The following is a 26,582-nucleotide window of genomic DNA, read 5'->3' as shown; positions in this document are numbered from 1 at the left end:
TAAAACCTTTATTGAAATAGTCACAATAGTTAGAGAGAAAGAAAAGGAGGGAGAGGAGGAGAAGGAGGGAGAGAGTGAAATAGAGAGAGAGAGAGAGGTGGGGAGAGAGGCATTTTCCATACACATACGCATCAAGACATTTCCAATTTATGGAAGAAATAAAATACTTAGTCAGCATTGAATAAAAAGGTACTAGGATGTTTCTCACTCCATCAAATTTTCGAAGTGCTTAGTTTTTAATTTTCTACATGGGATTGTACAGAGGAAAATAGCCCAGAGCTGGAAGGAGTGACAATAAGGTCAATGTATCAATAGAAAATAGGACTAAATCCATACAAAATAATTTGCATTTCTGAGTGAGTGGTTTATGTTTAGGGGATCCTTAATTACCTGGCTCACTAAGAAGGCATTTTGTTATGTGGATGCCCTGGGCTCCCATGTGTGGTGTGTGGTTGTGTGTGTGTCTGTCTCCCTGTTCAGTTGTGTGTAGGCAGCTTATGGGAGGAGAGGATTGTAGATGTGTGATCAGAGAAACAAAATCATTCCAAACTGAAAGGCACTCTTTAAAATGCTTTGAAAAGCATCTTGTATTAAAGCGTAATATTTCTAAATTTTAAATATTAATTTTAATATTCTCTATCAATCAACTTTTAGAGCCCTGCCCCTTTGATTTATCCTAAGGTAAGCTCCCTCACTCAGGTGAGATTTATTTGCAGTTGGGTTGTTGATTTCAGTCTATCTAAACACATGATCCTGAAACTACCCACTACTTTATGAGGCTTTCAAATCTCCAGGACAATAGTAGAATCACAATAGACAGATTTTCCTTCTCTAATCCAGAATTTTCCAAATCTTCTATTTCTTTTCCCATTATTCTGGTGACTGGAAACATGAAATGAAACTTTTACTGATAAAAATGAAAGCTCACTACAACTCTGACACCTATATTTCTCTCTGGGTTTAAGAGTTGCAGGATTTTGACCCCACAGTTGTTAAAATCTCTCTGGAAAGCCATACTCAGTTCATCATACTTTTGTCAACAGCTGTGGCTTTCATTAAGTCTTTCTCATGGTCAAGTTCTGGATTCCTCAGCACTTTAACTTTCATAGTTAGTTAAAACTTAAGGGAAAAGAGAGGAAATACACTTCAATGTCCACTGCATGGGTGGCTTTGGGGAATGGATCCATAACACATTTTGATTTATTTTATTTATTTTAAAACACTTTCTATAGGACTGCATGCCATTTTTCTAGTTAAGAAAGACAATTCTTGGCCTCCCCCCACTACACATACAGATATAGGTATTTATGTGTATATAACTATTAAAAGACCAGAGATGAGATTGAAGACTAAGCTAAAATAGACTAAACCAACAGCACTGGTTCTGTTCTCAATTCTCTAAGTTGGGGGTTTTTCTTTTGCCAGTTTCAGCCTATTCTAATTAATTTTCTATGATATTTCTTTAATAGAGATTTCACCTTTATTTCTTGTTCACAGCACTTCCAGGACTACCAGGAACACTATTTATGGGCATGGAGCCCAGAGTCATCTGTAACATGGTGCTCACTCATTTTCCTATCCTGTACCCAGGATCTAGGTTTCATCAGGCTCAGTTTTTAAAGGACCATGATTTCATGCCTCCATGGTATTGCTCATGCTATTCCTTTTGGTCTCTTTTCCCATTCCATCTTCTAAGCATTTGCATCCTTTAAGACATGGTCCCACATGATAGCTTTGAAACTTGGAACACAGAAGAAACCAATAGTAAGAATATAATATGCCACTCTTCTAACCTACAAAACAATGAAGATGGGTTTACTTTGTGGAGAAAAGTTTATTCTGATGATTTTTTTTCACCACTTATGGTTCCCATTACCTTTTTCCATGCAGAAAATGGTGAGGACTAAAGTTTTTTTGGGGGGACTCCAAAGTTTCTTTTGAGGTAAATTAGGCACCACGTGTAACACAAGTAAAAGTCTTTGATCTTTAGCATCACTGGAGAGGTGCTGCTCTTTAGCGTAAGTGATATTCCTAAGGTTGTCCACTGTGCCTAGGTCATTCTATTCAGCTGCATAAGCAATTCCTTTGATGGATGATTGGCTTTCTACAACTCTAGCATTATTTCAGCAGGAGAAGGTAGTATTTGATGTGTTGCAATTTGTATTACATGTCCATGGAACATCTCTGGACATCACCTGGGAGGAGGAGTTAGGAGAAGGAGGAGCTGTGGCTAAAGACATTTAATGGCAGAATGAATGGAAACTCAGTTATCGCTGTGCAGTCAGCCTTGAGCCCTGTCTGCACCACCCCCCCAGCTTTTTTTTCATTTCAATTAAGAAAATCTTATAACTAAAATCTCATAAATATACGTGATTTCATTGAATTTTAGTCACAATTCAGCTTCAAAATGACGAGGATTTTGACAGCTTGCAAAGTGGTGAGGACCCTGAAGAATGGCTTTGGCTTTACCAGTGTGATTGCCCAGCAACAATGGAAGTTTTCCAGACCTGGTATCAGGCTCCTTTCTGTCAAGGTAATTCCACGTTCCTTGTTTCTGATATCATTGTCTGGGGCACAGTTTAGGACCAAAGCAGAGGTGCTTCTCACAAGATGATAACAGATTTGAACTTGTTCGAAAGTGCTATTTTTTTTTTTCTATTTGTTTTACTGTGGAATCTATTGATTTAGCAAATGCTCATTTTTATCTTCTCTGAGTACTATTACAATAATTGTTACCCCAAATAAAAAATGGTCTCAATTCTTGGGAAGTGTAAAATGTAAGTGGACTGCTAGAAAATAAATAAATATTTTAAAATTTTGATACTCTTTTTTAAAAAATTCATTCTAGTTATACATGATAGTAGAATGAATTTTGACACATCATACATAGATGGAGTAGAACTTCTCATTCTTCTGATGTAGAATTACAGTGGTCATGTAATCATATAGCACATAGAGTTAAAAAACAATTATTTTAAAAAGCTTTTATAGTTCTGTCTGTACCTAGATTTCATTGCTTAGTTTGGGTCTAAAAAAAAAAAAATGGAGTCATTTTTTATGTGTGTGAGTCATGCACAGTACTTAGTGGGTTAAGCTCCTATTCTGTAATGGCTCATTGGAAAGTTTTCCCTTTTGAAATATATATTTTTTTTAAATTTAGAAGTAAAATACCTACATAATTTGGGTATTTTCAGGTCATCATGTAGATACGACTTTAGCATTCTCTTTTTCCTCATAGCCCTTCTTATAGAAGGTCAGATTTGTTGTTTTCACTTTGTACATAAAGATGCTAAGGCAAACAGCAGTTGATAATTCATATTCTGCAAGTGTATCTATGACTGAGGGCTAAATCCAGGAAAGGAGCATTGCATTGCCCCCTCCCCACCACTGGATTAGGAGTTCTGTAGGGACCTTATCCCTTTCCTATAATTTTATGAAGACATTTGTTGCCAGAGGAGTCTGAAATTACTCCATTGGCACCTTGCCAAAGAAAATCATCTTTACATAATATAAAGTTTAAGCAATCACAGTAGCTTTAAATATACTGTTTCTTTTAAGAGCTGTAAAATGTGAAGTAGAAGAAAAAAATTCATATATATGTTGTTGTCAAGATTGGTTAGAATAGTTTTGAGTGTTCTGCTTATATTTTATGTGTTCACTAGGTTGACTAAAAACTTTCCAGGTGCTTCCACAGCTTCTACTGCTTAGGTTTCTCAAATTAGGATCCAGTGTGTTTTACTTAGACAACTGCAGGACCAAACAATGTCATAGGTTTTTGTAGTCTCCAGGGATATATGTGGGAAAGGAATGCCAATAAAGGGGAAGAAGAGAGAGGGAGAGAGGGACAGGGGGACACGGCAAAGGAAGAGACGGTAGGCTAGAGAATGAGGAAGAGAGAAGTGGGTGGGGGAGGGAGACTAGATCCCCTTCCGCAGAGAGGATGGGTAAGGTAGCATTAGTGGTATCTTAACAACTTCAGCCTTCCTCGTTGAGAAAATTCTAACAGGAGGATAAGAAACTACCATTTTAAACCAAGGAAACCCATTTTCTTGAATTTGGTTTAATTATAACTAGAGAGCCAGAAGGAGAATATCCTAAACTATCTTCCAAGATAAAGTAACTATATAAAAACTATGATGGTGAATATATGGCTTTAGCTGAGTACTAGTAATATCTTAGGGGTGCTTACCTGTCAACTCAGAGACAATAAATAGTAATGAAAATATTATCCCTTATGGTTATAGGTTATCTTTTAAGAATTCAAAGCCAGGTCACATGGAATATCTTTTTCTTGTCACAGAAGCAGGTAGGTAAGGACAGGTGTGTCTCTGTCAGACATAAGAAACAGAAATGAAATGAGCAGGGGCTGGGGTTGTGGCTTAGTGGTAGTACACTTGCCTAGCATTTGTGAGGCACTGGGTTTAATTCTCAGCACTGCATATAAATAAATAAATAAATAAAGTCCATTGACAACTAATAAAATATTAAAGAAAGAAAGAAAGAAAGAAAGAGAAGTGACCACTTACAATGCTAGATGTGACCGAGTTTAGAAGCCATTCCTGAAAATCACCATAAGTGTTCTATACAACAACCACTCCAACCCTAAGCACAGCAGAGCGATCTAATTATGTGGATGGACCACTGGGAAAACAGTTCTTCTAGCTTGCAGATCTGTTTTAAGGGTTTGCCTCAGTGCACGCTAAGAAGGACAACTTTGTTGGAGGAATAAGCCATCATTTCATGGTGTAAAAGCCATTACTCACACTCAGTCATAACTGGCCGGAGTTTTGGAAAAGTGCCAGCCATGAAAAATAGAAGTTCTTGAACTTCACGATAGTGAATTAAAATTCCACAGGCAGTCCAAGAGGACCTGAGTTATTTTTGCTTATTTTGAAATAATCCTCCACCTACTTTACTCCCAGTTCTTCCCCTTGAAAAACTCAACTCTTTAAGAAAGATTTGTCCAAATTTATGGGCATTGTATCTGAATGATAGTTAAAATTGTTAGGATGTAGTTGCACAATGGTCAGTGGAGAGCAGTGAGAAGAGTTTCTAAAGGTTAGTAGCCTGGTAGCTAGTTACAGTTAGCAAATGGATTGTGAAAGACACCCTGTGGTCAGATCTGTTGCCCTGCAAGTGGGGTTGCTTTTTCAGTGTCCTTGGAGGTCACCCTTCCTCTTCCCTTGGCTACAGAGGGAAAGGATGGATTTGACGACAGCGCTGACGCACGAGTATTTTTTGTGGTGTTTTCTAGCCTATTTGCTTGTGGCTAATATTTATAGAACGTGCCTGTCTAACAGATGCAGTCATATTTCACTTACAGGGAAGAGGAAAGAGTTTAAAGGTGTTCTATATTTTAAAGGAACTTGTTATCCAAAGTAAAAATGAGCAACAACCATAAAATATGAAGTTTTAGAGACTATAATCTTTTCCTACTAGTGTTGAAAATGTTCAGCATTTATTTTTACATTCAGCCAGTTGTAACAGGGTTGTGAAAATACTGTGGATGAGGAATAAAAAGATCTGGATTCTAACCTCTGCTACATATTTCCTGGTGCTCTGACCTTGGTCATTCGTGTATTCTCAGAACCTAAATTTTGTCATCTGTAGTGTGGAAACAATTTTTGATTTACTCAAAGAATTGTGTGGTCATCATATATGATTAATGCTTAAGACCTATTAAAAAAACCCTTAAAACAAAAAGTGGATACTTTAAAATTTTTCTGTTCTAACCATTTTTAGCAGAAAGACCTAACAGAAGGTTGGAACAGTGTCCTCTGTTTTTTATGTACCACAAATTATTATAATGATAAGATATATGATGAGAATTCTCACATATAACAATGATTCTTTCATCTTTGCTTCAATATTAAAAATATTTCTAAGAAGATATTTCTTATAATGGATCAAACTCAAAGACCATAAAGCAAATAATCTAAAAAGAAAGAAAGAAAACTTCAGTATAGAATATTCACTTCCAAAAGGTGGGACATACACCAGAATATCTTATTTCATTCATTCATATTCATTCATTCATTCATTATTTAGTAAATAACCATGAAAGACTCCTCTATCATGGATGTTTATATGAAGAATAATAGGTAAAATAAGTTGACAATAAGATTACAGTCTCTGATTTCTTAGAAATTCTGAGTTCACAAATCTTGGAAAGTCACCAAGATTAAGTAGTTTTATTTTTACTTGCAAATGAATTTGGAAATCAAAAGTATTAAATGGAAAAGGTTACATTCCCTATGAATAGAAAAGGATTCAGTAAGTACTGGCTTTAATGTTAATCCATTCATTTTTAGAAACGATGACCTGTGTTACAATTAAGCCAGGAACCTAATGGTCCAACTGTCCTCTCTGATACTTTGATGTGAATGAGGCCCAAGAGTCATTATTCCCTTTGAGAGACTTTCATTTTGTAAGATTTTATATTCTGCTTCCAACATAGAAGTGTCTATTTAGCTTAAATTGGAGGTCTATTGTCATTTGATTAGAAATTGGCAACTACAAAACTCCTACAATTATGACCATTTAGTTACATTGTAGTCATTTTAATAGTCATTCATAGGAAATGGCATTCGTTATAATATTGGAGTATCTTTGTACATATTAGTGGTAGGGGTAGGTGAAGGGGAAAGGTTATCACATACTTTTAAGACTAAGGATTTTATTAGACTTTATTACATATGGATACATTTTAGGGCTGGATTTTATCTGTGGCAATCTGAAGTTGTCAGTGATAAGTTATGTTCCAGTCCTAAATGAGCAATTGCATCATTAGTCTGTATGATGGACAACTTTACTTACTTTTGGTGTGCATTAATTTTCTAGTTAGATGGTGGCCTCTTAAATATTTTGGTGTATGTTCTCTATGTTTTATCTTTCCCTTTTTAACATATTGATTCATTTGTTTGCCATCAACATGCCTTGATATATTGAGCTTTTTGACACAAAAACCTTTGAAAAAGTTATAGAACAAATTGCATACATTAGAGAGAAGTGAGCCAGACACCTATGGTGCAAAGTTTAAGGAAGCTTTCTCTGGTTGAGTCAGGGTGTGTCTCTTGCAGTCTTGTGCCCTAAGCATCATTAGCCTTGCCCTAGCTAGTTCTAGCCTGGGTCTAAAGCTAAGAATACCCTGTGGGAACTGCCTAAGGTCTAGCCTAGTTGTGACCTGTTTCCCTGGTCCCTCTGGAGTCCTGATTTGCTTATGTATGGGCAGACTTTCCAGTGATCTAGGGGTGAGATTAGGTCTTACTGCTATGAATATGCAGAGAATTACTGTGCCCTTAGATCTCCATTAGACTTTCTCCATATTTCTGACTTGTTCCAAAGGTGAGGGGTGCAGTAGAGTTTTCATTAGCTCTTAAGTGATGGTCATGCCAAGCTCACTTCCATGCTTCAGCAGGAGTTTGCTGTCCAAGACTGACCATCTATGACTTGACTCATATTTTTCAGGGTCTTTACAGTGGCTGAGCTCTGAAGAAGGCTCCAGGGTCAAACTTGAATAGACTTCTCAGTCTAGTTCAGATTTATTTCTGAACTAGGTATTAGATCATTAATTTACACTTGATTTTTTCCCCATGTGCTCTAAATGAATTCAACTCATGAAAATATTTTCAAGGCTACACTCTTCTTTTTTACAACTTGTTAAATGTCACACATTGATTTTCGAAATTTTGTAGGATGGTTGGCTAATGTAAAATTCTCATAAATGAATCAATGATGTTGCTGCCTCATTATAGAATTTTACTAATTAAGTTTCTTCTATGATGTAGAGCTAAATATAAGATCATATAATTTATTACCATAAAGTAAGAATTAACTTACAATATTTAAGGAGATCCCTCTCAGATTCACACCAATTTACCACATAGCGTGCACTCACTAAATGCTTGTAAAAAGACCTAAAACTTCATGAAAAATTTTGCAAAACAAATTTTATAAATACTATATTTATTTATGATGAAAAATATAACTAAAATAAAATTACTCATTGATCTGTGCATTTAGTTTACAAATATCCAGAGCATAGAACTATTCAAGTAAATTAACCTTGTGATTCCACCCTGCCCCATATTGGCTTATGTTTAACCAAAGGAAGATGACTTTGGGTGTTGTAAGGTTAATCAATTATGGAAGTTACAGTGCTTAGAAATCCTGATGTTAGGCATTCCTAGCTACAGAGAAGTCTCATTAAACATTTTAAAGATGTAACAATTTGTTACATTCTGAATTTCAAAATATCCATGTTTTGATAGTATAATGTCAGGAATATAAAATAAGATTTAATTGACAAAAAAAAGCACTTCATGATTTTAATTTTTTACCACATTATCTACACAATAATTATCTGAAATAAATTCTGGCTTTAGGCTTCCTTCTTTCCAAAGTCTAGTTCAGATTTATTTCTTAAGAGACTCAGGACTGAGGCAAACCAATAGCTAAGAAACATCAGATAGGCCGGAAATCAAATATGTTATGTAGCTTGAGGCCTTGGTGGAAATGGAAATAAACACATGGGGCCTCTACTTTTTCTGATATGCAAATAATTTAACATAGATAAATGACTCAACAGCAGTATGGTCTGATTTCCAGAGTAAATCATTTTCATTTCCACTATTAGCTTAAGGGGATTATTATCTCTATAATGTTTTATATTAAAATATTTTATGGAGTTTATTGCTGAGTTAGCTTATGGCTTTATATCCAGAACATTTTGCTGGTGAATTCTGGTACCCAGGGGAAGAAATGCTGCTGTTCTTCCCATTTTGCAGATATGTAAGTGCCACTGTCAGCACGAGGATGGGGATATCTGCTTTTGTGGGTAGAGTGAAATAAACATTAGAAAATCTGGTCAGAACTTTAATTAGGCCCCAAATATCAGATGGATCTTTTAAATCTGATCACTTGTTATTATGCTCAGGAACCTGAAGCCATAGTTGTAGGTTAACCTGGGTTTAGAATGTTCTGAATTGTTTCTCATTCTGGGGTTTATTTGTCTACTCAAGAGCCTATTTACATACTGAATTTCATCTCAATACAAGATAAATTCCGTTTTTCATTTCTTTTGCTGAATTTTGAGAACAGGTTGTTTAAATAAAAAATAAGTAAAGATTACTTTTTTATATGACTATTAGAGATTACAAAAATAGAACATTTTAGGACAATGTTGTTTATTGTTGACATACTTCTTCCACTTCAACCAAAATATTCCCATGTGTTTATAACAGAGCATGCTGCTTTAGTTTCCATTTTTTTCCTCATCTAGTTCTCTAAGCTCCATGTGCACAAAAGCCTAATATCATTTTAGTCTGCAAGGAAAATCTTATTTTGACTTGTTTCCAGTGTCTTGAAATAAAGAATCCAAGTGAACAAACAAACAAAAACTCCTTTAAATGTTCAACATTCTCAAAGTTAGTCCAGATTGATAGTGGGATGTGGAACAATAAATAAACAACAATTAGATGAGTTTTAATAACATAATAGCAAATACAAAGAAAAAATTCAACAATAATAATCATGAGGCTAATTAAAAAACTTTTATAGGTTAATTATACGTTATGTTTAGATTATAATTTTGTTTCCAAAAACTAAGTCCTCCAAATCAGTTGAGAATAGCACAAGGAATACATTTTCAAAGCCTTTTAAAAGTGGAATTTAGTTTTGTGACTCCAATTAGTACCTGTTGAATTGTTTTTATGCTGAAAAAAGTTTTTGCAACATTTACCCTTTCAAAACATGCTTTCAAAATGAGAGTATTAAAGTACAAAATTCTGGTCATTTGTTTGTGGCCCCATAAAACTAATCAATCATCTTACCAGAAAATGAAAATAGACCCCAAAATGTAATTTTAAAATAAATTTTAATTTTGAAAAAAATTAAAAACCCTCAAGATATTTGGGAAAAATGTCAGTATCACATTGCATAATATCATTAAAAATAAAATAGTTCATTATTTGGTGAAACAACATGCCTCAGCAGACAAACCAAAAAATAACCATTGAGAATTTGTTATAATATCTACTTATCTGCAAAAGTATATTTTCATAAAAAATTTCTTACAATTTGTGAAAGATTCCTCAGGTTTTAAAGACATTAGTAATCAATATTAAACTCAGTTTAGAATGTTCATTTTAAAAGTAATATAAGAATGGTGATTATCTAGATATTTCTGTAACTCAGCTTAATTTAGAAACAGCATATTAAATAAAAGTTATAAAGTAGGAGGTTAAAAATGGAGTAATTACATACACATAGGAAAATTAGGTTTTAATCCATCTAAATATTGTGAGTGGGAAAATCTATAACCATATGGATATTCCTCCTAAAGTTTTGTAGATTAAAGTAACATTTAATATTAGTAGGTTATAGAGACTTTTAATTTCAATTTTTAATCTTTAAATTCATACAAAGTAACAAGGAACCCCAATTTTTGAGTACACATTTTATAATCCTACTGACTCCCAGATTACAATACATACAAGCTAAAAGAAACAAACTAGAATGTAAACTGGCTTTAATGCATTTTCCTTAATAGTCATATTTGCTATAATCCTTGGCCTAACTTTTTTTGTGTTTGTAGCTTGTTAGTATGTTTTGTAGGTATATTTATATGCGTAGGAGAGGACAAACATAATTCTGAAGAGGTGGAGATAATAATATTAATTGCAGATACAATTTAAACGTTGGTTCAAGACAGCAGGCAGCAAGTGTTTCCTGGAGGGAGAATTTGAAGGAGTATCTCCTTACCTGCCTCAGCATCTTTGGTCCTAAAAAGTCTCATGAGCTTGATTACTCAGGGCCTGGAGTCATTGTGAATAATTCTCCAAACTTGTTGGGCTCTCTTCAGATTATAAAATATAATTAATGACTTGGCATTTCACTATGACAGTTTACAGATTTATAGACAGGTAATTCTTAGTTGACCTGGGTCTTGTTGTGGCTTATCCATGGCAATTTTGAATTAAAGTTCTTATAAATAAATTAAATTAGAGTTCATGACTGAATTGCCTTTTGTCTCCACTTAAAAAAATTGGAAAGCAGAAATAGAAATAAGCTTAGAAAAGGAAAAAGGGGTAATATGTTAGACTGGCTGCAGGAATTGCTGCTCCTTCAGTTACTAGTGGAATGATCTCTGTTTCCCTAAGGCTCAGTTAGCTCAAGTGTAAAATGGAGGTCTTAATGTTACCTACTTCATTGTATTTTTGTGAGGATTAGATGAGAAAATCCCTTAATAGTTTTAGAGGCAGTTCCTTGTATATTTCTGTTGACTATTAGCTAGGGAGGATGTTTTAGGGAGGAGATTAGTCCAGAATTCTTGTTGATGTCATGTGCTCTCCTATTTTTCCAACATAGATAGCATCTTGATTCTATTTGGAATAACATACCTTTCCCAGAATAGTGGAAATTAGTTCAAATCTAACTTAATTTTCTGTGCAAAAGCATATGGATTTTAGTCAACATAGATACCTATACATGTAAACCAGTTTATATCTTAACAGCTTTTCATTAAAGTTATGACAAAGGGTCTAAATAGGACAGGGACTGGTTAATTGACTTCTACAAGACTCATTTAAGAAGTGTAATGATTTACTTTATTCAAATGTATTACTCAATTTTTTTAAAAAGAGGGAGGTGCCTTTATATGAGGACTCTTGCTAAAGAAAATTTGAAGTATTTGAACATTATATTATTATTATTTTAAAAATGAATTATACAAATATTTATTGAGTGTATAATTATACAAATATTTATTGGATGTACCAGCACAACATATAAATCTCAACAACAATAATGAGAAAAACAACAGCCTCAGTTTTGTTGGGGAGGGAGGAAAATGGGCCAATTATTAGAAAATATTTGGAAATTTAGTATAAACATATAAAATTACAAGTTTGAGTCTACAACCAGTGACATGTAGACTACTGTAGACATGTAGTAAAATTTGTCAAGCATTTTAGGTTAAAAGTAAAAAGAAAAAAGAGAATGTTTGGGGTATGTATATGGAATCCAATTTTATTTCTTTTGCTAATGATGGAGGATTTGATTTCTAAATAAAATAGTCAATTATTAGTATTAATAATGAAAAAAATGATGTTGGAATCATCTAGAATCTTCTGAAGACATTACTTATATGACACTTGGTTAGTATGGAATGCCTAAAAGTACTTGCAGTTAGTAGTTGCTGCTCAACTTCAACTGATTCTCCTTTTATCCTTTAGCACAAACTATAGGTATATGGGATATCCATCTTTGCTTTCAACAGAAAAAGGTGAAAGCTAGCAAAAATAACCGTAAGTCAGTAGGCATCACAGAATTACTTTGAAGCACCATAATGTTGGCATGCTAATATCCCAACATCCCACGGTGCTCCGTTTTTCTATATATTCACAGAGTGTGTGGTAACCACAGTACTGTGTAAATCACAAGCCACTATTCACAATGTTGAATTTGGATTTGGGCTTTTTGTTTGTGAAGTCACGACTTAGTGGGGGAAAGAATACCTTAAGCGATTAACATAGAAGCTAACATACAAACTGCTCCTGATCGGGGCAGGAGCCTAAAATAATCAGCGATTAGTTGTGACTTGAGTGATCTTTGAGGGTGTAAGCTGGGCACTAGCAAGGATAAGCAGAGTATAAACAGGACACCAGGAAACACTGAAGGCACAAAGAACTGACACAGAGAGTAAGATTCTAAGGTATTAAAGAGAATGGACCAATGAAGGGACCTTACATGCAAACAGAGAGTTTGAGAACAATAAATGGTTGAGAAACCCTTAAGTGCACTGGCTGGGATGGGTAGAGCAGGGGAAACTAGAGGCAAGCAAAGCAATTAGGAGGCAGCAGTAAATGATGACAAGAGTTTTCTCTTGGGTGATGGCACAATTTCATGTTAATTAGAGTTCATTCTAGAAGCAAGTGGGTGGCTATTTATTAGTTGTTATAGTCTGTATTATTAAATATCAGACACTATGTGCTGAGCTAGAACTATTTTTAATTGGAGTATTACTTAAATAAATTTTTTCTCTATAGGAACTTTCCCTTTTTGACCAAACTCATTATTTAGTCATTTAGCAATACTCTGCCAAACAATTAGTAGGCTTTCTTTCTAAAGTAATTTCACCGAAGTGTGAATGAGGCTTAACTACTTGTTCTGGGAACTGATGTAAGCTGGAGGCTCATTGGTGAACAAAACAAGCACAATGCACTGCCCACATGAAGTTTCCTTTCTGGTGGGATAAGACAGATAATAAGTAAGGCACCGCATGCTGTGGTAGAAAGCAACAAGGGCAATGAAGAAAGGGCAGACCAAGGAGACAGGGGACTAGGGCAGCAGATTATAATTTTATTTTATTTTTTACATTTAATTTTTTAAAAAATTTTCCCCCATGGTAATTTTAAATAGAGCAATCAAGGTGGACCTTGCCAAGAAAACAACATTTGATCACAGAATTGAGGAAATCTTTAAATTTTGGACTTTAAATTCAAAATTTGACAAGAATTTATTGAAGTTTTAACTTTTTATTACTTGAAGCATAGGTGGAAAAAGAAAATTATTTATTAAAGAAAAACCCCCCAGATCTCATGAAAAATCAAAGGGAGATCAGTTGAACAGAGGAATGTGAGGAGGTGAGGAAGGAGGGGAAGTTCAGGGGAGTGACCAAATTATATTGGCTAAATTATATTGTTATATTCTGTGCATGTATGAATATGTAGTAAGAAATTCCACCATTATGTAGATGCCAATGAAAATTGTAGAAAAATAAATAAATGACATATGTCAAAAAAGAGAAAAATCCCCCAAAGGAAAGGATACTAACTTATCTATCTGTGTACTTCTAGGTATTTCAGTGATACTTAAGCAATAGTCTTCTTGAGACTTCCTCTATTTCACAATACATGTACTTGTCTAGCTGTAACTAAATGGGGAGACTAGGGACATTCATCCATGTGTCTCTAGAACTGAATGAAGTCCTTAGCACACGAATGGAGCTCACTGATGTTTGTGGCTTGAATGTCTAGAACATCTTACTGGCATTACATGTTTATTATATACATAGGGATCATGTTATGATAATGCTCTTTATCTTGTAGAACTCACATAATCCTTTGGTTACATTTCTTGATATTGCAGTGCATATTTCCCTTCATTAAGGTTTTCTTTGCACTTTTCAGCTTTCAAAGTGGCAAAGTGCTCTGGCAGTAGGCACTTAAATTAGAACTTAACATTACCATCCAATTTGTAGGTTATGCACCTCTGTCTGCTAAGACTGAGGCTACTAAAATATCTTATGATGGTAACAAGGTGATTTCTTTTGGATGCATTGGAATGAAATAGCATTTGGGGAACTGTTAGCTAGAAGAGGGGATTCCAAATAATAGCTCTTTGTTCAGAGGTCCTCCATCAATTCATAGATAAGTCAATTGGCACTCATCATTTTAAAGTCATTGGAGGCCAGTGTAGTTAAGAAGAATATAAAGGGTACTGTAGGCAATAAACAGAAGCCTTGTAACAATATAATTCGTAGTGGGAAAGAGAATTGGAAGATCTATAAAAACTGCCAAAAAGAACAAAAAATATAATTAAAGGAGCAAAAGACATATTGAACACAATCTCAGGAACTATTTCAGGCAATAGTAAATGTCTCCTCAAATATATCTTTAGAGAAAGAAAAGTGAAGTAGAAAACCAGTTCCTTGGAGAGAAAAAGAAAAAATACCAAACAGAATTGTAGGAACAGGCTAACAAGAGTTGGATTTGCTTATGTTAATTTTTACTTTCTTTAAAATATTTGAATAGTGTCTAGCCCAGATGTCAGTTTGATGTTCTTGCATGAGAAGAGGATAGAGGAAAAAAAATTTATATGTGATATTTTAAGCAGTCATGGCTCAGAGTAGGGCAAATAAATTAGTATGTAGAAAATAATTGAAATCTGCAGTTTACACCCCAGTTTTGTGAACTAAGAAATCTTAGGTTCTATCAGAGTTACATATTATGTAAAAAAAAAAAACTCCTCCCTCACTTCCATTTTGTGAAAGCATGTTGGTTACACATGACTTCCTCAAGAATATAAAATAGTATTTCCAATAGAAAACTTTTTTGACAGTGCATTTTCATTACAACCAGAGGGTTCCATCTAGTGAAACGTGTCAGAGTCACTTGGGGAGTTTTTTTCAATAAACACATCCCTGTTGAGATCCATCTCTATAGAAGGGCTTATAGTAATCTTTGGAGATACACTGGACATTATCACTTTTAGTTCCTAAATAATTATCCTCTCTCTTGAATTAAAATTAGACAAAAGTAATTGACAAAAAATGTAGAATACATGCAAAGTTGACTTTCTGGGTACAGAAGCAGAATTCAGATTTGTGTGTTAAGCTGATGGCTGCCCAAAATGTCATGTTGTCACTCATTTTAAATTTAATCATGTGGTTTTCTTTATGCTTAGTAACTCCAAGTAGTGACTGTGAAGACAAACCATAACTAAATTAAAGATAGTGTCAAACTTGCAATTTCATACACTGGTTCCAAGGCTATATATAAAAGTTTACTTCAAAGCTAATTTGATAAGCCAAAAATGGGCAAAAATATTTAATCCTTCCCATGGACAGACACACACTCACACATAAATATCTATAATGCTTAATACAGAGCTTTTAAATTTTTTCTCTGAAATGTAAACTTGAAACCTGCATGTCATACCTCTGATAAGAAAAATAATAAAACTACCTGTTGAGAAGAACATATTAAACATATTCTTTCAATTTTAGTAGAAAATGCTACAGTAGTTTTTGATGTAAATACAATAATTTCCATACTAATCCAGAAATCATTTTTGAGTTCCTGTGCCTGCCAAAGTTGGTGTGTGTGTGTGTGTGTGTGTGTGTGTGTGTGTGTGTGGTGTGTGTGTTGGGAGTATATACTAAATGATTAGTCACTATGACACTAATCCTAAAACTGTAGGGGACAGGAAGTAGAGAATTAATATGTCTAGGTCTCTAATGACTTACCTTACAGAAAGAACAACCCAATGATAAGCCTTAATTCAACAGTTTAACTCAAGGTCAAGCTGATTTCATCATATTCCTATTTATTTCCTAAGTCCTGATTATCTGAAGCAAATCTCAGACATCATATTAATTTATCCTTTAACATTCCATTATTTATCTTTTAAAAATATAAGGACGGTTAAAAATATAACCATGTTGCTACTGCGATCTTTTTTTAAAATGATTATACCAATGTAGTCAAACAGCAATTGGTTATTCAAATTTCTTCAATTATTACAAAGATTTTTTTATAGTTTGTTTTTAAAATCCATGTTCCAATTAATTTGTCCTATAGCATTTCTTACAGAGTCTAAATTTTGCCTCTCAAGATATGTGTTAACACATTTTTCTCTCCCCTGAATTTTATGGAAATTGAGGGTTAGATTTGAATTGTTTCAACAATAGAATTTAGAGTATTTATGAGGAGTGGATGATGTCTGCTTCTTAGATAAGCTTCTCTAATTGTCCCTTTTTCTTAGCCAAGAATTTTATAGAAGCTGGTTCAAAGATTAATATGGCAAACTAATCAAATTCAGAATGCCTGTAGTCTTAAGAGGGAACCAGACATGGATATAATTAACTCTAATAAAAAGCAAAATACATTATGCTTTTAGAGTGTTACACAGTGCTTGCTTTTGTATCAGTATTAATAGAGTGATAAAGCTTCAGCTTCTTCATGACCATAAAGCTGGTGTGGAGGGGGCAGCCCTTGGGACAACTCCATCAAACACAAGAGCTCCGTGGAACACAGTGATAGATAATCTTGAAGATTCCTTCTAGCTCTAAACCTCAGAGCAAGGAGAAGTTGTATGCTACAGTTCACAATGTTTTTGCAAACGCATAGGCTTCCCTTACAGCTATCCTTGAGCAAAGCTAGGGAATATTAAGGAGGAAAAGATAGACCATGGCATTCTAGCTAAATTGAAATATTTCTGGCGTGTCAACAACTCTACAAGTGGACTTAGAATAGGCAAGATATAGACATGCTTCAGTTCCTCTTTGAAGCAACACAAAACACCTACCAGTGACAAGAGAAAAAGTGACAAGTAACAGAAGCGAAATTTCAAATCTGGGCAACATAGTTTCATTAAATATACTGTGCATTTATTTAATATGCTTGTGTCATTTTTCTTTGGATTTTTTCTTTTGTGTGTGTGTGTTTTGTATTTAACATTGTGCTAAGATTCATGCCACTGTTTCTTCAGGCACAGACAGCACATATTGTCCTGGAAGATGGAACTAAGATGAAAGGTTACTCCTTTGGCCATCCATCCTCGGTTGCTGGTGAAGTGGTTTTTAATACTGGCCTGGGAGGGTGAGTGATGCTTCATTTCAAGGCTTTATCCTTCCACTATGTAGAGAAATAACTGGGCAATCTTCCTCCTAGTGGTAAATTGAAATCCCTGCACCAACAGGCTATAGATTGCCCTGTAGTTGCACAGTGTCTTCCCCTTAGCCTACTGCAGCCATCCCTGAAAGGAGGGGCAGACACATACCTCTTCTACTCTAAATGTAAGAGCACATGCACACTCTGGTGGCACCTGGGTGAGGGGTAGGGGGCAGAGAAGAAAATTAATTCTAAGAACATGTTGTGAGGACATGGGTTATGTGAAATTACCATATGCTTCTGGAAGGGAAGGTATGGATCTGATGAAGGTGAAGATTGGACCAGAGAATAGCACACTCCAGTGCCATTCCATTAGTGAAAACTCAACCTTGCATGTGTAAAAGGAAATACGACAGTTCTTGGGGTATTTTTATCATTTTGCACTTTAATAAGAAAGACAAACTGACAGACACACTTATTGCTTTAAAAATAATCAGTGAGAGAGAGAGTAGGTGCACAGCTCTAATATTTTAAATAATTAACAGTTCTTAATTATTTAACGAAGTAAGAGCTGTTAAGTGATATATAGCAATGAAGATAAGATTGGCTACAGAAATCATGTGGCTGGGCTTATCTAGTTAAAAATGCTTATTTAGGAAGCTGAAGTTCTTGAAGTTCTTGTCTCAGTTCTAATGATAACTGATTATGTGGTAGTGAGAACATTGCTTAATTATTCTGAATTCTGTTTTCCCTATTTAAATAGTAAGGGGGCTGGATTAGATGGTAATTTATAGCCAGGGATTTAAACATTATGAGTCTTAAAAAAAAAGCATTACTACACTATTTCAAAAGGTTTCCATTAGAAAATTCAACCAAATGACCTTCTATGAAACATTTGATTAATTTTTTTAAGGGAAGTTCAAGTTAGCCTCATAAAGACATGGGGGCATTTGGTTAACTGAAGATATTGATTGACCCAACAGCCATCATGTTATTAATGTACATTTTTTTTTAAAAAAACTCTTGCCTCTCTGTGTGAAATGAAGAATATTAGATGTTTTTTTAAAAATACTTCCACTGGTGAGAACATTAAATTACAGTGTATGAAACCTGTTTGCAAAGTTTTGCTTCACCAGGCAATTATTTAAGCTTTTCGACAGCACTAATTACTAGCTGTGTTAATATACCTGCCAACAAACAACTGTTTAATATAGATCAGAATGATGGAGGGCACTAGAGTTTTCTTCTTGGTGATAGATTACGGGTAATAAATCTTGTCACATCACAAAAGTCAAACAGGACCTGATGGATTAATTTGTTTCCAACACTGCAGTTCTCTGGAACAAGCCATATTTATTCATTTACTAGAGAATACTGTAAGTGTATATTTAAAGAGAATGGTCAGTTAGTTCTTTTATAGAAAGACAGAAAGGGAAGTAAAAGTCAAATTCATTAAACATTTTTTTGTGATGTAGAAAAATGCATTCATTTATCAGATTAGTCCACGGATCCTATTTTCCTTTGAGAAATGCAGCTTTCATTCTTGACATGGCCCACTCAGTAATGTGGTTGATAATTAAAGGGGTTATTTTGTTTTTCATCTTCAAGAAATACATTTATATTGTGTGTAAGCCTTGGCTAAAAAGTATCAGTTCCTGACAGGTGAGAGGCATTCAAAAAATTAGCAGATGGTGGCTAATACCACAACATTTGAGTCACCCTAGGGATCACGGAGCTGAAAGACAGAGGGTTCTGTTGACAAAGTTAGCTCTGGTAGGAGTTAGTCTGAATGGGATTGAAGAATTTATGTTGACTACTGCCTGGGCGGAATTTTATTAGTTTCAAGGTTGTCGATTCTGTGCCCCTCAGCACGTAAATTCACTTTCAGTAGAAATCCACAAGAAAGATTTGTCTTAACTCAGTCTTCAGAAAGAGAAAATGTAACAGGGTAGAGAAGAAACTCAATTGCAATATTGTTGTTGAAGGGAAGGATGTTTCTATTCATGATGCTTCTTATAGATAACATATCAGGAATATATCTGTATATTCTTAGCCCCCAACTTTAAAATATAAGCTTCCTGCATCCCTAATTCTAAATCAGTACTTTAAAATAGTTGCATGGAATATTTTAATTCAGAGGTCAGAAATGCTTTAGGTTAGGTTTTGTGAGATTGAATATTTTTCCTAAGTTGATAAAACTGCTATCTTTGTATATTTCTTTCTAAAACTAAAATATTTTAAAAATTCAATGTTATTGAGTTCTTCTTTCATGTAAATTAACTTTTTTTTTTTTTTTTTGGCGTGGTACTGGGAATCAAACCCAGGGCCTTGTGCATGTGAGGCAAGCACTCTACCAATTGAGCTATATCCCCAGCACCTATTAACTCATTTTTAATGTTTACTGAGTTTTAATAAACACACACACTCATGCAACTTTCACTAACATGATTGGGACACTCTTTGCTATCCCAAAAGATATTCATATATTTTTTTCAATTTTTGGCAGTTCATATCTTGGTGAAACTGGCAGTCCTCAACAGTAAATATCAATTTGGACTTACTGATGTCTGGTAGGCTATGGAAATCTTCAGATTATTTGCAAACTTTAAACAGGGCAGCGATAGTTTTAAAATAAAAATGTTATAAATGATTTTAAACAAGAATTCAAACACTTTAAAAACTTTATGGAATAAAATTATATGAGAATATGTGGTAGTACTTAACAGATTTTCTTTTCATATTAATTGTACCATATACTAATTTGATATTACCACAAAATTTCCCCAGGTTTGCTAAATTATTGAGATAGGCTGTAGAATTTTAATCTCCCATTCTTCAATTTTTTAAAGATTAACTAATTCAGAGTATGTACGTAAATTGTAATTTTGGTAGATATACACATTTTTGTTGTTGTTGATAATGTTTTTGCATGTTTACCCAGGTATCCTGAAGCCCTAACAGACCCTGCCTACAAGGGACAGATTCTAACAATGGCCAACCCTATTATTGGAAATGGTGGAGCCCCAGATACTACGGCACGGGATGAACTGGGACTTAGCAAATATTTGGAGTCTGATGGAATCAAGGTAGTATTACTGATGACTACTTAAACAGTCTCAATGTGCAGCAGTGAAGAATCTAGGATGGGCAGTTTCTCCCTCAACATTACACAAAATAAATTCATGTACTCAACCTTATTCCTAAATAAATGAGAATAATCTTTAATGACACTATTTTGAGTTTTATTTTTCAGGCCACTTTAGATTTTAATGCCTTGGAAAAACAGCTTAATCTGAGAAAATGTTGTTAAAAGTCCAAATAACAACTATGCTATATGAATTGATGAAGAATTGTCTTTTAAAAGGACTCTGATAACCAGTGCTCTATTACCTATTTTATTTTTCATCTAATTTTATTCCTTTGAGGGATGAATAATATATGACAGTTTAAAAGTAAGTGCATTAGTAACTTCTAGTGAAGGAATTTGGGGTAATATCTTAGGAATATGGGTTATATAAACAATTCAAAAAATTTACTTTCCAAATTTACCACTTTTTCACCACTCTATTTTGGAATGATTTGGATTTATCATTTAGTTTAGCTCATTTATCACAATTTCCCCAAATGTCACAGTCTCCTTTATATGTAGATTAAGAAATTATTTTATTTTTCATGTGCATTAAACAGGTAAAAATGAATTAGATTATTGATGAGTCTAACAGGAAAAGAATACAGTGTACTAGCTGAGTTTCTGGATTTGGCAAGCAAAGTAAATCGTCTCTCCTGCATGATAATTAAGGAAACAATTATATATTTAAAAATCAAAGTGTAGAGAACCCTTTTTGCTCTATGTCTATAACATTTTAAGTCATTTGGTGGAGAGAGTAAAGCTTTTCTTTAAACTTGTAAAGTGATCCTCAAGAAGAATCACAAGAGTTGGATAAAGTTCTGTAGTCAACATTTTAAAAGGATTTCTGTCTTTTTAGGTTGCTGGTTTGCTGGTGCTGAATTATAGTAATGAGTACAATCACTGGCTAGCTACCAAGAGTCTAGGGCAATGGCTACAGGAAGAAAAGGTGAGAAAGCTGCTGGGGTGCCCAGAATCACCTCTGGGTTTCTAGTGAATATAAGGAAAGTTGGGAAGGTGTATGCAGATCTGAAGGGGCCAAATATATGAGGGAGTTTGTAAAGTCTGGGATCTTTTTATTTCAGAGAGTGATTCCTTTTCTTTACTACAAACAGGTTAAACTGGACTCTTCCTCCTCCTGTCCGAGGACCACTTTTTTCAGTTTATCCACTAGGTGGCGCCCATGAATGCCTGGTAGCATTTCTCATTAGGGAAAGGGATGGGGAAATTTTTGAATTTTCTATACTGTTGAGCAATCTAAGTTCTTCCCACCCTTTTATCTAGGATCTAGTCACGAACTTGTTTCATGGGTTCTCATACCAGCTCTATGGATTAACTGGCTGTGCAGGTCATGTAATCATTCCATACAATACTTTTATCACCTTTAATTCTTGTGTATATAAACTAAGATTCTCATCAAGTATCTTTGGGTTTTAAACAATATGACATACAACTGGATATAATCTCATTTGAGTAATATAGGAAAAATATAATAAAACGTTACATTATACTTTCTATACCTTAAATATTAATTTCTAATCGAATAGGAGGATTTACTCTGTTTGAAGTTGGAAGTACTTCACATTCATTAGAGGACTTAACTATATTTAGCTTCACCTCTTGTGTTATAATTCCTGTTTTTTGTTGAACTGCTGCTGGGCCTGTCATTGATAGAGTATTATTCCCAGAAAACTCTGCCTCTCCAATAAGTGTCTAAATACTGGTGCTAAATGCTGCCTCTTTCTGACAAACTAAAAACCTCAATCTCTGAGATCTTATTCCTTTTTAAAAGGGAGAAGACATCTGTATGATATTGTGGGCTACTGCTGTTTTCTTCTCAACTCTTTTCTGAATTTATCTTCATTTTTTAGACAGCTAATTTCTATAATGGTAATTTTGGATATTCTCTTTTAGTGTTTGTGTTATTCAGCACAACTGATTTTATAACATCTCCATATCAGAACTAATATTTTTAGCATAAATCTAACCCACAGTTTGTTAGTATTTAAGAAATGTGCTTTTAATCTTCTGTGATCACAGATACATAAAGTAGACAAGGTTCTAAGATAATAATCAGTTCACCCCTTCTATTATCAGAGGAGGATGAGCATTTTGTTTAAGCATCTCTTAGATAATTGGTAGAAGAAAACAAATTGGAATTTATGGAAAGATATTCAGTGGGAATATGTTTATACTTATAAGGATTAAAGATGATGAAACTATTGTATGGGATGATTACACAATCTGCACAGGTCATAATTCCCAATCCATTGCTTTTTCATTATATATATTACATCTGTCTCTATCCAACCTAGCCGAAGAAACTAAAACCAATGGAAGCATTGCCTGAATGGGGCATATGTTAGTGCAGCATGGCTACTAAACAGAGTCCTTCAGAAAAATGTATTGAGAACTTACTGTGAGCCAGGAATGTTTGGCTCAAATCAAAGATTTGCATATTATTGCCTATGAAGTTCACTGATTCTGTTATCTTAAAATACATATTTTTGAATATATTTGTACATACAAAATATATATATGTATATTAAACTTTATTTATGTGTATGTACTCAAATATATCCAATTTAAAAAAATAAATAAGTATATGTGTGTATATATACATGCATATATATGATGAAAATATTGTATGAGGGATATATATACTTACATATACATATATGTGTGTGTGTGTGTGTGTGTGTGTGTGTGTGTGTATCCACATATAAAACATCCTAGGTTAAAGGTAACAAAACTGTAGCAGAAGATTGATGTTCAGAATTTCTCATTTCTTACTCTGAGGAAGGGCCCGGAAAGTAAGAGTCCCATGCCCAAATGGAGCAGCAATTTACCGTATTCTGACAACATGGTCACCCTGGGTCAAAGAAAAGAAGGAGTGGGGAAATTATTTACTGCTCAGGAAGATAGATGAGGCTAAGTTTGTAACTTGAAAACAATATGCTGAATCTAATTTCCTCCAATTTCACTGTCACTATGATTTTTTTTTATAGGTTCCTGCAATTTATGGAGTGGATACAAGAATGCTGACTAAAATAATTCGGGATAAGGTATGATCATCATCTTTAACCAAATCTATGTTTCTTCACATACTTTCCTCCCAGTGTCTGAGACACCTATTAATGTGGAAAGGAACAGATCTGGCCAGCTTCCACTATTTGAGTCTCTGTTATTTTGCTTTCCTATTTTAAATGTAATTTTCAAGGCTGAAAATTAATTGGCATTTTTGTAACTGGTTGGATTTGGGATTAATTCACCTGGCAGGAGTTTATGGGGTTACCACTATGTGTTGTTTACACTAAAGCCAAGGCATTTGTAATTCAGCTCACGTGACAGGACTTTGGTAAAGCAAGTGGAGAATGGAACTAAGGCCATGATAATTTTGCCTAAACTTAGTACCTACAAACTGGAGAATACAAATCAGAAAATATGTGGCATTGGTGCTGATCTTTATTTAGTTCCCTTTGAAGAATTATCTGTGAAATTAGTGAGTAGTATTTCATGGGTATGCCAAAGAAACCCTGCATGGATTACCTTAATTATGTAGCCTTTCTTGAGACTATATTGTTGATCAAGTGGTAAAAGGAAAGGTTGGCTTTTGCTTTCTTGTCTGATTGCAGTGACACCAAGATCTGAGAAGGTCTCATTGCCATCTGCTTGCTTCTTCTTGCTGTAAGAGATTGATCCTACATGAATCCTTCATATTCCAAACCAGAGAAAAATATTCCCTCATTAATGTTGACTAGATTCCCTAAATGCAACCAAAATTTTCTTATTGAATGTTATTTAAAAACAACACAATTTAAGAGTAAATGTGTGAAACAGATTCTTCAAGAAAATTTTTGTGGATCCTTTGTAAGAATATATGGCTAGTTGGTCCTCTGTATCCATGGGTTATACATCTATGGATTCAGCCAATTGGGAAAAAATGTTTGCACTGAACCTGAACATATTTTTTTCAAGTTTTTCCTAAGTAATTCAATATAACATCTACTTGCATAGCACTAGGTATTATACATAATTTAAAAATGATTTAAAGTATATTGGAGGATGTTCATAGATCACACACAGAATCCACTGGGTCTTGGAACCAATCTGTTGCACATACTAAAATTCAACTGCATATTGACACAGGCTATCCACAAGCAGAAAGAAAAAACAGGTTTGAAAATAAGAACATGGCTACATTTCCATGACCAGAAGGAAGACAGTGAGAGTTTATGCAGTCATTCTATTTTAGTTCTGATTTTATTACCTCCACCATGTTTTTTTCTGGGAATAGACACCAGTGAAATTACATATTCCAGGTAAATTCTCATGTTTTCTTAGCATATAGTAAACAATGATGAGGCTTCTAGGATGAAAAGGGAATAAAATTGGGGAATTCAATTCAGGCTGCAGAATTGGCAGGTTGAATAGAATATAGTTAACCCTATTGATTGGGTAAAACTCTTTAGAAGATCACTTTGTGTCTCTTGTGTGATGTGTGAGGTTAAGACAAACTTTTATTTCACCACAGGCAGTTTGTTTTTTTAAATTTTGACTGAAAAGACTAGCACAGGTCAAATAGTAGTATTGCCTGTTTATGAGTAACAGTGGATCACAATTAAAATATATATTAAAATATATATATTAATCTCAAGTTGGAAAGTAAGATCATATTTCATCAACATCCTTTTTGAAAAAGGAGAAAATGAAATTTCAAAATTAGGGATTCATAGACATAATCAAGGGATTATGGAACTTGGTTTCCCAAGTAAGTACTGATCACCATGACCTTTAGCAATCCAGTGTGGAGATGAAAGATGGTGTTTGGTTCGTTTTCCCAGATGTCAAGGCTGGTTTTAAATAGAGCACTAAAATAACCATCATGCCTGCATAGTGAGCTACCATTTTCTACCCTTACTAACCAAATGACTTCTCCAAGGAATAATTTTAAAAGGGAAAGAAAGGATCTATTTCTTTTTAAAAGAAAAACCATTATAACTAAATATAGAATGCTATTTTCCTAAGTGGTTCCAAGTAGACTTTCTAACAAATAAATAAGTCTTAAGATACAGCTGATAAAAAGAGGGAAATGGAGCTATGTTTAATCAGCAAAGCTGATTAGTGAAAACTTAAAAGAGAATTAAATACTCTTTAAAGTTCAGGCTCTTAGAGACACCTGGACATGAAAAAGTAGTGAATAATTTTATTGCAACTTCTAGAAGTCTATGATTTATGTTGCATTTCCCTATGTTTGGTTATCAAAATATATAGCAATTCTTTTAAATATTCTGTAGTTTTCAGATGACTTATTTTCTTTTAATAGATCATTTTGTCCCTTCCTAGAAAATGTCTCTAAGTCATATGCACTAAGGAATTCAGGCACACTAAGTACTTCAATCTATATCAGCCTGGAATCTGAACATCCAAATTTTGATTCCCTTTGACTCTGCTCAATCTGGGAAATGATCTGAGCCCTAAAAGAACTAATTGAATTTGCCAGAGTATTTCTCAAAATATTTGTGACGATTGCTTCATTTTCCCATTTGAGAAGATGAAGATCTTCTGATGATGGCTACAAGTAGTTATAAAGACATCTAAATCTTGGAGCAGATGTTCAAAGTCCCTGTGAGTTTATCCTGTCAGCACCTTCCTGATTGCTTCCTTTTAACTGTCTAATGTTTTTAATTTGATAGGGTACCATGCTTGGGAAAATTGAATTTGAAGGTCAGCCTGTGGATTTTGTGGATCCAAATAAGCAGAATTTGATTGCTGAGGTTTCAACCAAGGTGAGAGATTTTCCCTTTGAATTTTGTAATTTTGGTTCATTCACTTTAGACCTACATTCTTCTGTAGTATCAAAATCTTCATTGAGGCAGAAGTCATCTTCCGGAAGTGCAAGAGTTGAGGGTTTAAGAGATACCTCAGTAGCTAAAATACATATTACAAAATCAGTGCATTTAAAATTAATAAGTTTTACCTACAGGATTCATAGAAACATTCATGCCATGATTTAGAGACTGACAACATTTATTTTAACTTCCTTCTCCCCCTTTTCTTGT

General features: G+C 34.2%; 1 protein-coding gene across 1 annotated transcript in view; it reads left to right on the top strand.

Annotated features, from left to right (window-relative positions):
• The first annotated feature begins 2,407 nt into the window (after positions 1–2,407).
• The window catches only part of Cps1 (carbamoyl-phosphate synthase 1), a 112,599-nt gene continuing 88,424 nt past the window's right edge, over positions 2,408–26,582 (top strand). Inside the window, exons 1-6 of the mRNA XM_076865932.2 lie at positions 2,408–2,533; positions 17,272–17,381; positions 20,335–20,479; positions 21,380–21,469; positions 23,529–23,585; positions 26,217–26,309. Of these exons, the coding sequence (XP_076722047.2) occupies positions 2,408–2,533; positions 17,272–17,381; positions 20,335–20,479; positions 21,380–21,469; positions 23,529–23,585; positions 26,217–26,309 (621 nt within the window). The remainder of the gene's footprint in view (positions 2,534–17,271; positions 17,382–20,334; positions 20,480–21,379; positions 21,470–23,528; positions 23,586–26,216; positions 26,310–26,582) is intronic.

The sequence above is a fragment of the Callospermophilus lateralis genome, chromosome 9 (assembly GCF_048772815.1).
Source record: "Callospermophilus lateralis isolate mCalLat2 chromosome 9, mCalLat2.hap1, whole genome shotgun sequence".
Lineage (NCBI taxonomy): Eukaryota > Metazoa > Chordata > Mammalia > Rodentia > Sciuridae > Callospermophilus > Callospermophilus lateralis.
The sequence above is the reverse complement of the archived record's forward strand: the minus strand, read 5'-3'. Positions and strand labels throughout refer to the sequence as shown.